Below are 15543 nucleotides of genomic sequence, written 5' to 3'. Positions count from 1 at the left end.
ACTTGAATTGTATTGCACTGGAATAAGAATGCAGAGAGCTCACTTTCTAGGTCCTCTGGGGTTTAAATAGGCTTCCTCTAGTGAGATTTTCTCTTTTTAATGCCCATTCTGCAGTAGTATGCAGCCATTGATAGAGCCATTAGGGCTCAAGGGGATCCTAACTCTGTCTTTTTGTCATTGGATGACTTCATTAAGAATGGTAGGGTGAGAGAAGCGTCAGTTTCCTGGCTCCCTCGAGCAGCTGCCTAGAGATGAAATATCAGTGATCAGAGTTTGCCCTTGCTGAGAGGAAAAGAGAAATTCACATGGAATACAAAATTTTTTTGTCCTGTGAGCAAAGCTTATATATCAGCTAAAATCTTCGACAAGTTCATTTGTACAATTCACTGGAAATCTGTTCTGTTTTCTTTTGCTTTTATCATTTCTTCCTCTGTCTGGTATCAGATTTAGACTGATGACATTACACCAAACAAGAAATTATGGCAATGATTAACAGATATGGTGCACATCGATTTACTGGCATACAGGTTAAAAAGGACTTACCTGCCTCTCACCCTAAAATCCTGCAGAATACACACGTGTTTCATTACTCATTATCTGTAAACAGTATAATAGTGTAACTTGATCTAGGGCCAATAATATGACTGAGGATGCTGACTGCCAGATTCAATTTGAGTTAATGTGTGCTCATATTTTTCTCACGTTTCATATGTATATTGAAGAAAAATAATTCGTAATATTTGGTGGCAGATATAATACATTAAAGATTTAAATACTGTCATATATAGCCATTTACCGCTTTCACTCAAGGGCTGTAATTCTTACAGGCATGAGGTTTTACAAATCAGTGGGCCCTTGTCAAAATTGCTCAAATCTTTATGCGTGCCCATTTTTCCTGCTTCTAGCGCATCAACTTTGAGGACAAAATGTTCATTGCTCTCTACTATATCCCACCCAATAACAGGTGCTATAATCAGTGTTATTTACTTCGCCCGTCAGTGGTCATAATGTTGTGCTTGATTGGTGTACACTGCTCAAAAAATTAAAGGAACACTTTTTAATCAGAATTTAGCATCAAGTCATTTAAACTTCTGGCATATTGATGGTCAGTTAAGTAGCAGAGGGGGTTATTAATCAGTTTCAGATGCTTTGGTGTTAATGAAGTTAACAACAGGTGCACTAGAGGGGCAACAATGAGACAACCCCCAAAATAGGAATGGTTTTACAGGTGGAGGCCACTGACATTTTTCCCTCCTCAACTTTTCTGACTGTTTTTTCACTAGTTTTGCATTTGGCTAGGGTCAGTGTCACTACTGGTGACATGAGGTGATACCTGGACCCTACAGAGGTTGCACAGGCAGTCCAACGATGCCAGGATGGCACAAACTAATGAGTACCATTTCAAGTTGTTTCAATAAAACTTCGGTAAAATTGTCAAGGCTGATCTTGAGATCCAATGTTTTTCAAAGAGATCCTTTACCTTTTTTTTTTAGCAATATATATATATATATATATATATATATATATATATATATATATATATATATATATATATATATATATATATGCATATATATATATATATATATGCAACACCATTTTTTGTTAGGAGAGCCTTAAAGCTACCATTTGAAACAACAACAACAAATGAATTACTAACCACATTTCTATACAATTAGACTTCAGTGGGAGGAGTCACCCCCTGTTTGCCACTGGTTTCAGACACTTCTACTGTAGCTATATACATATTTTATATACAGTCTTTGGTTTCACACTATTTGACTGATCTACAGATAACACAATAACTAGCATTCACCCCTGTGCATTTAGACCTTAAAGAGGAGATCTGAGGTACTGACTTCGCTTATTTGGGAGGATCTCCAAATATGATCTAAGATGATGTCTCTAAACTTACCAAAAGAAAGAAGGAGAGAAAAAAGTATAATAATGTACAAATGCAATTATACCAGATGTTAGAAAAACAGCCTCCACAAACTTCACTCCAAATACTGTAGTCATGCTACAGGGGTTGGACAATGAAACTGAAACACCTGTCATTTTAGTGTGGGAGGTTTCATGGCTAAATTGGACCAGCCTGGTGGCCAATCTTCATTAATTGCACATTGCACCAGTAAGAGCAGATTGTAAAGGTCCAATTAGCAGGGTAAGAGCACAGTTTTGCTCAAAATATTGCAATGCACACAACATTATGGGTGACATACCAGAATTCAAAAGAGGACAAATTGTTGGTGCACGTCTTGCTGGCGCATCTGTGACCAAGACAGCAAGTCTTTGTGATGTATCAAGAGCCACAGTATCCAGGGTAATGTCAGCATACCACCAAGAAGGACGAACCACATCCAACAGGATTAACTGTGGACGCAAGAGGAAGCTGTCTGAAAGGGATGTCCGGGTGCTAACCCGGATTGTATCCAAAAAACATAAAACCACGGCTGCCCAAATCACAGCAGAATTAAATGTGCACCTCAACTCTCCTGTTTCCACCAAAACTGTCTGTCGGGAGCTCCACAGGGTCAATATACACGGCCGGGCTGCTATAGCCAAACCTTTGGTCACTCGTGCCAATGCCAAACGTCGGTTTCAATGGTGCAAGGAGCGCAAATCTTGGGCTGTGGACAATGTGAAACATGTATTGTTCTCTGATGAGTCCACCTTTACTGTTTTCCCCACATTCGAGAGAGTTACGGTGTGGAGAAGCCCCAAAGAAGCGTACCACCCAGACTGTTGCATGCCCAGAGTGAAGCATGGGGGTGGATCAGTGATGTTTGGGGTGCCATATCATGGCATTCCCTTGGCCCAATACTTGTGCTAGATGGGCGCGTCACTGCCAAGGACTACCGAACCATTCTGGAGGACCATGTGCATCCAATGGTTCAAACATTGTATCCTGAAGGCGGTGCCGTGTATCAGGATGACAATGCACCAATACACACAGCAAGACTGGTGAAAGATTGGTTTGATGAACATGAGAGTGAAGTTGAACATCTCCCATGGCCTGCACAGTCACCAGATCTAAATATTATTGAGCCACTTGGGGTGTTTTGGAGGAGCGAGTCAGGAAACGTTTTCCTCCACCAGCATCACGTCGTGACCTGGCCACTATCCTGCAAGAAGAATGGCTTAAAATCCCTCTGACCACTGTGCAGGACTTGTATATGTCATTCCCAAGACAAATTGACGCTGTATTGGCAGCAAAAGGAGGCCCTACACCATACTAATAAATTATTGTGGTCTAAAACCAGGTGTTTCAGTTTCATTGTCCAACCCCTGTATATGTCTCATATGTGGCTGTCACATGAGAGGAAAGCTAACACTGCCCTCTGGTGGGAAGCTTGTCACCCAAACAGTGTAGTGGATGGATACACTAAAGACCTGCAAACATTAAGTACCTAAACTCATATTAATGAATGCAACATAAAGTTCAGTTAATTAACCTCATTTAAATCATATCCTAATATTTTGCATGTATCTACCATTCAAAACACCACTTGGCAACTTGTAGCTAACTAGTAGTGATAACAGGAGTATTAATCTTTAACAAAAGAGCTTTTTAAACGAGTAGAGCTAATAGATTAAAAATATCCAATCCCCCAATAAACAAAGCACTGCTGGACTAAAGTATCTAAAACTAGCTCAGCCTGACCACCTACAACACTGTTTAATATCACTGTTTTTTCCTACTAGTAGCACATATACTTTTCTCATTTAAATGCATTTTGCCAATAATACCTTAATTACTGGTAGAGTTTAGAATTCAGCACTTCAAGCAGTATTGGGGATTTTTTACCTGGTAGTTTTACTGCTTTTCTCCCTCAGCTCTGTGATTTATTCAGCAAATGTTGCAGACAGCATGACATCATAATATGAACTGTTACCACATTATACTTTTCACGAACCCCCCCCCCCCCCCCCCCCCCCCCCCCCCCTTCCCCCTTAAAATGGTGTTTTGTATTTTAAGAAGTTGGCCAGTACTGATGACAGCATGCTACATGCTGGTTGATATAAAATTCAGACATAGAGCCAGAACCCCTGCTATGATTGCATAGGAGCAGCAGAGAGCAGTCATGCTCCCCTCTATTTCTCTGCTTTACTTTGACAGGTGCACTTTGTCTGTAGTGGTTGTCTCACACTTTCCCCTGAGCCTCATCTGCATGTATGTAGTGTATAAAAAGGTCATACAAAACAACGTCAGAGAGTTTGAAAAGTCCAGAATATTATGTAAAACAAAAACGCCCTGACACTTTTGGGAGGTAAATTTTTAACAAGTTTATGACAAGTCCCAGGCTGAGACTTTAAATTGCCGTCAGTTCATCATCTCTTCAACAGATTGGCTTTAGTTTTTAACACTGCTCTGTTGGTCCTCACGAGGCCGGATGCAAACAAAGCCACAGTTTCATGCCAGACTTCTGCCTCTCAGACTTCTAGGTTTCTCTGCCTCGACAATGTGGTCACTGTCCGACAGCTCTCACTGTGAGAGACACACAGCAGATATCCAGAGAATGCCTCTACTGCCTCTGAGCTGCAGAGCACCAGATCAGGCTCACTGATAAGACAGAGCTGAATTCCACATCTGAAAAGTCCACTGAATGATGCCATAGCTTGGCACTGTGTCATGCGAGTTGACTCTTTGGAGATAATTCGCTACAGTAACACACCGCTATTGTTTTGCAAAGAATGGCGGACAGAAATGTCCAATCAGATTCTGACAGGTCATCCTTTGTTGTTGGTGGTTCTGAATTCCCAAAATGGAGATCAGCTTCTTGGTTTTAGGCTGGTTTGTGATTCAGAGGCGGAGGTGGCTGGATCTGAAGTGATCTGTGTGGTGATGACAGATGTAATTTTGACAGCCACAGCAGAGGAAGCCGACCCTGGTTATTGGTGTCATCTATTCGGGACCGTTGGTCTCCCACCCTAACTCCTCCTTACATGCTCTGCTATTCCCTGGTAGGGATCAGATAAGCAGAGGGAACAGAGCACTGCCTATATGAGGGGAAAGAGAGACATCAGAATTCTCCAGAGCCCAGACGCCATCTGATGCTCTGAACGCCCTGTGATGGTTTTCCAAACAATCTGATACATTGTTCCTTGTATCCTGAAACACATCCATGCTCTTCTAAAAAGGTATCTGCAGACATGTCCTCATTCTCTCATATTCAGATGTGTCAGTGAGTCTAAACTGAGCAGATAAAGTTTCCTTTGTAGAAAGGTCTGACCCGCCCTTGTGACATACATGTTTGAACTTATGTATGAACATCTGTGAACAAATGTTATCTGTACCCTGATCTGTTTTTCATTTTTTAATTTATGCGACTCAGTGCAAAAATGTTCTGCATCATTGCTTCTGCTTGTTTGCTCATTATGATTTAACTCCCATGAACCCTTTGAGCTGTCTGAAAGTTGGAGGGACATGAAGGCTTTGTTATTTATTTACATCCCAGCTTGCTTTAGGATTCACTGGGAAAACATTCTGGAATACCATATGAATACCGCAACTACAGCAGCCTGAACACTTCATAGAAGGTAAGATGGATCCACGCCGTCATGAATGTTGAATGTTGCGGCAGAAATCGAGCCTCATCAAACCAGGCAACGTTTTTCCAATTTTTTGTTGTCCAGTTGTGGCTTCAAATTTTTGTTTTTAGCTGGTTCCTGGTGTGGTCTGCTGCTGCTGTAGCCCATCTGCCTCAAGTTTTGATGTGCTGTGCTTTCAGAGATGCTCTTCTGCATAACTTGGTTGTAATGAGTGGTTATTTGAGTCACTGTTACCTTCCTATCAGCCATTTTCCTTTGACCGCTGACATCATCACCCAGAGACCTGCTGCTTGCTGGATATTTTCTCTTTCCATTCTCTGTAAACCCTGGACATAGTTGTGTTGGAAAATCCAGGTAGAGCAGCGGTTTCTAAAATACTCAGACCAATAACCATTCAAAGTCACATAAATAACTTTTCTTCCCCTTTTATGCTTGGTTTGAGCTTCAGCAGATTGTCTTGACCGTGTCTATATGCCTAAACGTATTGTGTTGCTGCCATGTGATTGGCTCAGATGTTCCTAATGAAATGTCATCTGCACTAAAATCAATCCAATCCTATAACCAAAGCCTGATATATTTTATTCCTCTCAATCACAGAGGTCCACTGTCATACAAAAATCTATTAAACTCATATCAGTGAACTAATTCACTGTCTTTTCCAAATTCCAAATTTCATACATTTTCAGTGATTTATATGTTCACCAGCAACAAGCAGGGAAGTTGAAAAGAGGATGGATGGACTCAAATCCTGTGGAGATGTATATGAGAGGGCTTTTTTGTTGTTGTTGTCATCCAATTGTTAATTGCATGTATTGGTTTAGAGACACGGTAGTTTGCTGCCATGGGTTTCTCTTCTTACATTGTTGCATTACCTGTACTTCCCATGTCTGGTCTCCCCCAGTGGTTTTTATCCTTCGTCTTCTCCTATCTATCACTTTTTCTTCTCTGCCACTTTACTCCTGACCTAGATTGTTGCGAGAAAAAGTGAGTCACTGTTGGGCTGATCAGGGGTCAGCTGTGCCATTAAAGCTTTTATGAGGTGCAGAAACTCTGGTCGGCTCAACTGACACTGCTCTGGCCCGTTCCCCTTGGGTGCTGTGGGCCAGAGTTTGCCTTCATGAACTTCCATTACCCATTACATTGGTGCCATTATATGATGGGAATATTAGTGCTGAGTAAGGGGACTTGAGAGTCCTGCATTTTATGAACTATTGCACAATAGATCACACAATAGATGAAATCTAACAATGGCAGCTCATGATGCCCTCATGTAGTCTGAAAAAAAAAAGGTAAAATTCCAGATTAAACTTGTCTCAAAGGGCGAGAGAGTCGTTTCTGACTATTGTTGCTGACCAAAGACTTCATCACGTCACATGAAGTTTAAATGCCACCTATTTAGAGTGTAACTTTAAAAAAAAAACCTGGAAATATTGTAGATTCAAACATAATCTTCACATTACATGATAAGCTCACTGTCTATGGTGAAATTTGGCTTCAATTTAATTATTTATTGCCTCCTTATTAACTAGAAAGTAGCTAAAACCCCAAAAGTATATAGGATATATTCTTAGGTCCAAATGTTATCCATAGCAAACAGCATTACTGTATGTTAGAGATGTTTAAAGCCCTGAACAAGAAGCATGAGTTAAATCATTTTTTGTAGAAAAGGGACTACTAGTGAGAGATGCACACTTAGGGGTCACAAAGCCACGGTTTGTGCTCCATCCTCCACCTTCCACAATTTTTAACATGAAATGAGATCCAGGTTGTAAGGAATGAAGGTAAGCATGACAGCACCAGTGAACTCTTGTTCATTTTCTCTTCATATTTCATATTAATTCAGCTTAGTTTTACTTCCTATGTTTCTACTGATTGTTCCATTGAGGACTGCAGAGACCCAGACCCACTGGGTGTCTGAAACCTTCCTGGATGAAGTGGGACTAAGCCTTGATCAAAGCAGGTATTTTTGTTCTGCTCTATTTAAGCTTCTTAAGTCGGGGCGGTGTGATAACGAGCTGCTGAATCAGCTGAACAGAAGTCAGCCATTATTCAAGTGTTCACACATCTGTTTTCTCTACTGTGACGTGTCAAAACGTCCTCAGAGAAAAAGACCTCCTGACTGCTGCTGACTTTGGCTTATGAAAAGGTCGCCCGTGAAGAGCTGAAGTAATGAGATTCTGCTACTTTGTGGCATGTTTAGAGCAGAGTTATTACAGTTTTGGATTTTTTATTTAGTTTTTGTTTCTATTTTGCTTTGAGTTTTTTTTAAACAAGTAAATTGTGGATTTTCTTATTGATGTTTAGAACTTTATTGTTTAGTTTTCACTACTGCTCGGCTTCAGTACTAGATTTAGTCTTTTTACCTATTGTAGTATCCAGGGTACTTGTTAGTAGCAGATTTAAGAAGCTCAGTAAACAGATAACAGTACAGCTCCAGCTCCAGACAGCTCCATTTGTAAATGGAGCTGACTGAGAATTACACAGGCTGTGACCAAAGACTTAAACTAAAAATAGATTTTATTTTTATTTCAGTAAACTAAAATTTACCTTTACATCTAGTTTTAGTTAACTTTAATAACCTTGTTTTAGAGTTTCTGCCTTTGTTAAGAAATAAGTATTGATTATCAACCCCTGAAGGTGTTTTGCAGTGTTGTTGACTGTCTAGCACTTTGTTAATGAGCCTTTAAGTACTCATCAAGCCTGCCCATATTAACTGATGCGGATTAGGAACTTGCATAATCCATACTTATTAGGCCTAGAGGTAAAGATGCTCAGATATAAACAGAGAACAAATGAACTCCTATGTCCTTTTATTCCAACAGCTTCATTGCAAACTCAAATGCAGTGTGTATATTTTATAGAAATGTGCATACATGTCTCTTTTACAGGTACAACTTTATTCCAAGGATCCAGAGGGTTCTAGGCAGAACATGGAAAACATCCAGCATCAAGCGAATCACAATGAAGGGGGGGAGCATTCCATTCTTATAAAATATAGAGCTTTAATTTATTAGTCAGCAACAACAATGGAAAGGGAGGATAAGAGTAATTTACACAAGTCATTACAATAACATCACTTTTGTGCATTTTCTTTTTTGCTTATTTTTTTCATAAAGTCTGGATGATGCAAAAAGAAAAGAAAAAAATACAAAACAAACACTCAAAAACTAAAGACACATTTAAAAAAAAAAATACCAACAAAATTGTACAACCTTTCTTTGCATTTTTTTATATTTCGCCTTAAGACCCTGGTCTCATTTAAACAAGATGATCAGGAGCTTTGATTGATTCTCAGGAATACAGACAGATCCCAAATTAAGGAGCAGATACGGATACCCATGTATGAATTATAGATGTATCTTCCCCGAGGCATCCACGCAGACTTTCATACTGCCTGAAAAGGAGCTGGGCAAGATGTATTAGAAGCCCCTTAATGTTAAAATGATATGAAAATATATTTTAAACTTGTTCCAGTTTTTTTGTCGTACATTTTCTTACACAGGAGTTTGACTTCCTGTAGACGTGCTGTATTAATGTTTTTGGCAGCACGGCGTAACAAGAGGGTCTATGTAATTAATATGATGCTCGTTTTCCATTTCTTAAATGACACTCTCCCACATATACTCTATCCAAACTTATAAGCAACATAATTTTACTTTATACTTTGACAAGATCTATAACGATGTCAATAAAAAGACGTATCGTGCTTTATACAGGGAATATCTGACATGACAGTCTCTTTAAAGCATTTGTTTTCCCCAGTTTGCTGTAGTGAGTAAGTTGGTCAGACGGCACTGTACACCCACAGAGATGAAAAACTGAAAAAACAAAACAAACAAACAAACAAACAAAAAAACACACACTATCTTATTATCTCAGAATTACAGTACAAATACAGGTTCATGCACACAATGAAAGCCAGCTTCCCAATATTCAATATTTTGGTTAGTGTCACAACATTGTTACAATGCTCTGTTGTGTATACGGGCTATTTTTTTTTCCACACATGAATGTCAAAAAGGAAATTAAAAAAAAAAAAAAAAGATGTCTTGCGTGCCAAGAACTGCTAACAACTGCTGCCTGATCCGGGCAACTTTCTCATCATACACTGCAAATGTCTCATCCACAGCTGTGCTATGCCCGAGTGTGCTTGTTGCATTTGGCCCCAGCCGATGTCCCCTGAAACGTAAAAGAATAATGCCCGATGTGCAAAATCCTCAACCCTTATTGCACCTCAGTCTCAGTTCAAAGGATGTTTGCATTGGAAAAAATTTATTTGCATCATAACTGCTCTGATGTTTGCTTTGTTTACTCTCTCTCTCTCTCTCTTTTTTTTTTTTCTTTTTTAAATTGGATTGATTGCCAGAAGAAACTGTAGGTTACTAAGAGTAGAGTACAGTAAGAGTTTTGTCACTGCTAAACATGTAAATCATAATCAGTGTCTGTGCTGGCATGTTTTTTTCAGACCTCCAAAAAAACAAAGACAAAAACAAAAAGAAAGCACCAGATTCCTTTAAAATGGCCCAATTACAACTTCTAGAATTTTTTTGAGTAGTCTTCTGTAAGTCTGGGTTCCCATGGAGGAAGTACCGGGACCGTAAGTCAATGGTCCCCTTGCAATATGAAGTCTCTGTGCAGCTACAACGAGGTTGCATCACAGGTGTTCCTGCAGTGTCCACAAATATAAAACTCCTGGTATTGAGTCAAAGCAAGCGAAAAACAACAGAGATCCCGTCACCTCCTTTCAACAACTCATTTCCCCGTTATTCAGAGCTTCCTGTAGCTCTATCCCAACAGCTTACGTGCCTGATAACACATTTCAAAGAGTTGCCAAAGTCATATGATGCTGGCAGATGAGTTTTGTAACGACAGTAACAGCAACAATAAAATTAACAATATCAATAATAACAACATTTGCCCCAAAGGTACCTATACACAAAGAGCATGTTTTTTCTATAAGTACAAAGAAATCCACAGAATGAGACTATATACAACCTACAATAAATACTGTGTATCATATATCTTACTGTTTGAGTGGATGTATTGGGTGGGGTGGGGGGTGGGGTTGTTTGTAAGCCTCTTTTTTCTCAGTTTCTCAGCTTTTTTTCCGGTTTGTGGATTTTTTTTTTCTTTTCACGCTGCTACTCTCATTGAGTCTCTCCCAGTTTTCATGGGGTGGGGGAGGGTTGTGCTGGGGGTGCTTCAAACACAAAGTCAGGCTCCTCATGTCTCTACTCCCTGCTGCTCCCTTTCCTCCTCCTCGTCCCTGTGATGTCGGCGGTTGCGGGGCTTCTTCTGCTCCTTGAGCTCTTTCAGGTCTTGGGCCTTAAGGGGGCCCAGCAGCGGGTCTCCAAACTGCCAGTAGTCCTGGCAGTACTGATTAATCAGGCTCATCTCTGGTTGGCTCAGGATGGTCAGCAGGTCCTTGTACTGACCTGCACTGGGGGTCCACTGCGTGCTGCTGGAGTGGAAAGAAGATGCCATCAACCCCACACCGCCCTCCACCAGTGCATTGTTGACAGCCCGACTTGACAACACCACCAACTGCAGCTTGATCAGCGTGTGTTTGAAGTTCTTCTCTGTGGCCGTGCACTGGTACAAGCCAGAGTCAGAGGGCTGCAGAGATCGCAGGAGCAGACCTTGCTCTGTCTTCAAAACCCGACCATCAGAGCGCATCTGCAAAGAACGGAGAACAGTTCATTAGCAACATTAATGTGATGACCCGTCCAGAGACGGGATGCTAATCTTATTACATGTTTATGTGTAAATGTTTAGTTCATAGCTGTATTTATCTTCATGTAATTAGATTTAGATGTGGCCATCATCATTCAAGGATTCTTTATTGTCATTCGCATCACATTTACATGCAGTGGTACGAAATTTCTGTCATCGTGTCCTAGTGTTGCCCTTAGATTGTGTCATTTGTTTCATTAGTTATTGTCGGCTCATTTTCTCCATTCAGGTGTTTCCTACTGTTGCTTCTAATATGTAGGAGTATCAACATTGCCACAACTGGCAATATCGCAGCTGTGGAAGTGCCAAAAAAATGCAGTTCCTCTAGTGGCCACTTGAGGCTGGCTGCAAAAATGAGTCAATCCTAAGAAACTCATCTGATATTAATACGCCTACTACAAAAATCATCTTTGGTCTCTATAGAGCAAATTTTCCCCTCACAGAAGTAGTTATTTTTTTATAACGCTCATACAAACGATAACATGCAATCATCATTACCACTTTACTACTGTTTATTACTGTACTGCATTGTTTGCACATCTGCCTCTCCAGTTTTGTATATGTATATTGCACTACCGGATCCTCATCCTCATCCATATCCCTGTATTCTTTGTTTTGTTTTGTTTTGTTTTGTGCCCCTGCACAGATGTACTGAGTATTGTTTGTGTAATTGTATAGTTTGTATAGTTAGTATAGTTCGTATAATTCATACCTCCATTGTTTGTAATCTATTTATTGTGTGTATTAAGCTGCCAGATGCCCTAATTTCCTTTGGGATCAATAAAGTATCTATCTATCTATCTATCTATCTATCTATCTATCTATCTATCTATCTATCTATCTATCTATCTATCTATCTATCTATCTATCTATCTATCTATCTATCTATCTATCTATCTATGTTACTTAGCAATATCTATTCACCAGTTTGATGGCATGTTGGAGCTATTGCGTAACAACAGCAATCTCTTCTTTGTGGGACCAATAAGAATAAAATTAAACCTAATTAAATATATGCTTTTATCAAATATGTTTAGAAACAGGTCTTATCCTTTAAAATGAAACAGACAGAAATGATCCATTATGATGTGCTGAGTCTATTATGTACAACAGACACAGATGTAACTTCATTTCTTCTTGATTTAACTGCCTTATTAATTGCATTTCTCCCTTGTGCACTTCAGGGTGAATGTGTGAAGTTGTTTTCATTTAATTTGTTCCAACGTTTCATCTGAGCTTCACTGTTTGTATTTTTATGTCTGATAGGATGTCCTCAAATTACCACAGGCTTTTACTGGAAAAATGTACCTAAGCACTGGGACAAATCCTCAGTTTTTTGCATACCATCAAACCTGGCCATAAAGTATAAGCCAAAACCACATAATGTGAACAAAAATTGTGAATGAACCTCTCTGAATGAACTGTAACTATATCTGTCTGTATATCCACGTGCAGAAATCTGATTGGATAAGGAAAGCCTTTTTTTTTTTTTTTTGCTCAGAATCAGCAGCAAAGTCTTCTCTGCCTTTTGGAACAGAGACTCTCCAACAGAATAGTCAATAAAAGAGAGGCAGCAACATTACATAGCTTCACAATAAAACTTTAACTAGAGCCTCAGGGTTGTATATCATAACAAAGCTTTTTTCACAGCTCCCCTTTATGTGTCCTTCCCTCCATGGCTCAGGACAGCTGGAGGCCTGTGCAAGAAATCAGGCATCATTCAATCAGAGCCTGAAACACTTAATCATGTTAACAGATAATCAAGAGGAAATTACACTCCAGTTATTTATCAAATGTGTCATACTACACATAAATCTCTCCTCTTCTCCATGACAACAAAGTAAAGAAATTAAATACTGTGGTGAGCATGTCCAAAAGAAAATTTATGGAAATGCTCATGTATTACCAATGAAGGGAAATCCAAGCAAATTCAATACTTCAGGGAGTCTGTGTGACATTAATAATGGATAATGATGTATCTGAGTGAACTACTCCATGATACAATTTGCTTGTATAACCAGAAACTTTGAGAAATACACTGTTAGGCCGCTCACCTCTTTCCTGCGGTCACTGTTATCCCTCTGCACGTGCCATTTGATGAGAGCGTGTGGAGAGCGCGCCTGACACTCCAGGAAGGTACTGCTCCCCTCCACCCCATACTGCACCATCTCCAAAGTGTTCTTACTGGCTGCAGGGCACAGACAGAGATTTCCATGGCAACCAAAACACTCATTACCATGAGCTCCGCAAGTTTTGGCAAATCACAGCATCCTGTCTTTGCATTAACTTTAACAGCTGCTTCTAGCAGCAAAAATGAGCTACGATGTCAACCTTCCAAATTCATTAATAAACTAACAGAAACCTAACAGGCTGAGGAACACATGTCTTACCCTTGGAATTGAAGCCTCTGCACTGGCGGATGGGGTTCCCGTACTTGACATCCTGCCTTCGGCTACGTCTAAATGGGTCAGACCAGTATTGCCAAATAAGGAGAGAAAAAACCATAAAGCAACTGCAAGCCATTCAAAGCCATTCAACAATACAGAAATGCAATAAATTATTTGATGCAAATTGAAATAACCACGAACCATCACCTTGTTACTTTATGTCATTCCAATATGGGATTTATTAGTGTCATTAACCATAGTTTACCCAGACTGGGATTAACATAACAGGTTAAGAATACCACTGAAACAGCCATTCAGCCATCAAGGCAGTCTGATTTGAACATCCTTCAACAAACCCGTTAAGTCAGTAAGTCAGTTAGTTATGAAGTTAGTGTAGCTCATGCTAACAGTGCTGCTGGTGCTTACCTCTTCTGTGAGGCGGAGTAACGGGAGCAGGACTTGCCGTCCCAGGCGCAGTAAGGATCTCTGGCCAGACAGCAGTCAGCGCAGGCCTCACCGTACATGTCACAACGGTGAAGAGCCAACTGGGTCAGCCCTACCACAGATGAAACATACAGCTGTTGCTGTTGAAAGAGAGAGGGCAAAAGAGACTTTTAGACTTTTATAGGACACCTGAGGTGAAAAAGCAGCGGCCAACACTGCAAATCACACACATCAGTTCAAAAATGCGCCCTATATTTAAAAACGACTCGGTTTTATTCAGCCCATCTAAACACAAATGGATGTAAATGCTGTTGAAATTCAGACACTAAAATTGAAGCTATGACACTCAGAGCTGAATGTCAGCAACAGAAGCAGAGTATCTGAATTTGTGTGAATTTTGTGGCATTTATTATGGCATAAACCCAGCTGGATGTATTAAGCATCCATCCTGCACTAAAACAGCAGCAGGGCCCCGGATCGTCGGGGGGCAGCTCATCCCTATGTATCAGGTTGCCATCATAATTTTATGATCAGCTGTTGACATTCATCAGTCTGGCAGGCTTTGTGTAATCCTAACTCTCTGTCTGCAGACTCATGTCATAAGGCACAGAAGAGGCCAAGCATTTTAATCATTTTGAAAGAAAATACTGAACTTTTAATGTCTTTTCCATCTTTCTTTCTTCATTGTCTCCCAGACTTATGGCTTTTCTATGAATTATGAGGAAGGAAAAAAAAAAAACGGAAATACAGCTGTAGGTATGTAACTTGTGGCCTTTTCGAATCACATCATTAATTTCTTTGGAGGGCGGTTTCTTTTCTCCTATGTGAGCAAAGGTTAGGAAAAAGTGTTGTGCAGGCAGGCTTACCCTTTTGGATGAGACCTTCATTGTAGTTATAGGAGCAGGGACCTTGATGTAGAAAATGAGAATTGTGAGCACGGTGCGTTGTCGTCAGTTTAACAGGCACACAGAGCAAAACAGAAAAATAAGGACAGGAAATGTATTATGGAGGGTGAGGGAGAGAGACAGCAATCAAAAACTTACCTTGAAAACCTCAGCTTCCTCCAGAACCAGCTCCTCAGTCTGAAGGTCATCTCTAGGCAGCACGATGACCTTCTGAACTGTTCCCTTGTCTGTGGACCACAACGCACACACGTCAGCTACACACTGACAGCCTCACAGCCCTCCGCCTATCAACAGCCCCTTGGATTCCCATTTTATTTTCTCAGCAACCTTTAACAGGGGATAATCCTCATATCAACAGGCTGCACTGTACTCTCTGTCACACAGTTCTCTTTGGTTTACTCAGTGACACGAAGCTCTGTTCCACTTGGAATACTGACTGCTGCCGCCATGACAAACCTTTACCGTCATTCTTGCCTTGACCTATTCATTAGGATGTCATGAGACGTTCTACAAAGAGTTCC

At 40.3% G+C, this 15543-nt stretch overlaps 1 protein-coding gene across 4 annotated transcripts in view; it reads right to left on the bottom strand.

Annotated features, from left to right (window-relative positions):
• Nucleotides 1-8429: 8429 nt before the first annotated feature.
• The window catches only part of sema3fb (sema domain, immunoglobulin domain (Ig), short basic domain, secreted, (semaphorin) 3Fb), a 58164-nt gene continuing 51050 nt past the window's right edge, over nucleotides 8430-15543 (bottom strand). For 2 of the 4 annotated variants that reach the window (XM_030728651.1, XM_030728653.1), the window contains 6 exons: nucleotides 15161-15249; nucleotides 14984-15025; nucleotides 14100-14257; nucleotides 13677-13759; nucleotides 13341-13474; nucleotides 8430-11229 (listed from right to left, as the gene is read on the bottom strand). In XM_030728651.1, the coding sequence (XP_030584511.1) occupies nucleotides 10777-11229; nucleotides 13341-13474; nucleotides 13677-13759; nucleotides 14100-14257; nucleotides 14984-15025; nucleotides 15161-15249 (959 nt within the window). In that variant the 3' untranslated portion in view covers nucleotides 8430-10776. The remainder of the gene's footprint in view (nucleotides 11230-13340; nucleotides 13475-13676; nucleotides 13760-14099; nucleotides 14258-14983; nucleotides 15026-15160; nucleotides 15250-15543) is intronic. The other 2 variants (XM_030728652.1, XM_030728656.1) reach the window with 1 other exon arrangement.

The sequence above is a fragment of the Archocentrus centrarchus genome, chromosome 5 (genome assembly GCF_007364275.1).
Source record: "Archocentrus centrarchus isolate MPI-CPG fArcCen1 chromosome 5, fArcCen1, whole genome shotgun sequence".
Taxonomy (NCBI): Eukaryota; Metazoa; Chordata; class Actinopteri; order Cichliformes; family Cichlidae; genus Archocentrus; species Archocentrus centrarchus.
Note: the sequence above shows the minus strand (reverse complement) of the source record. Positions and strands in the feature narration are given on the sequence as shown.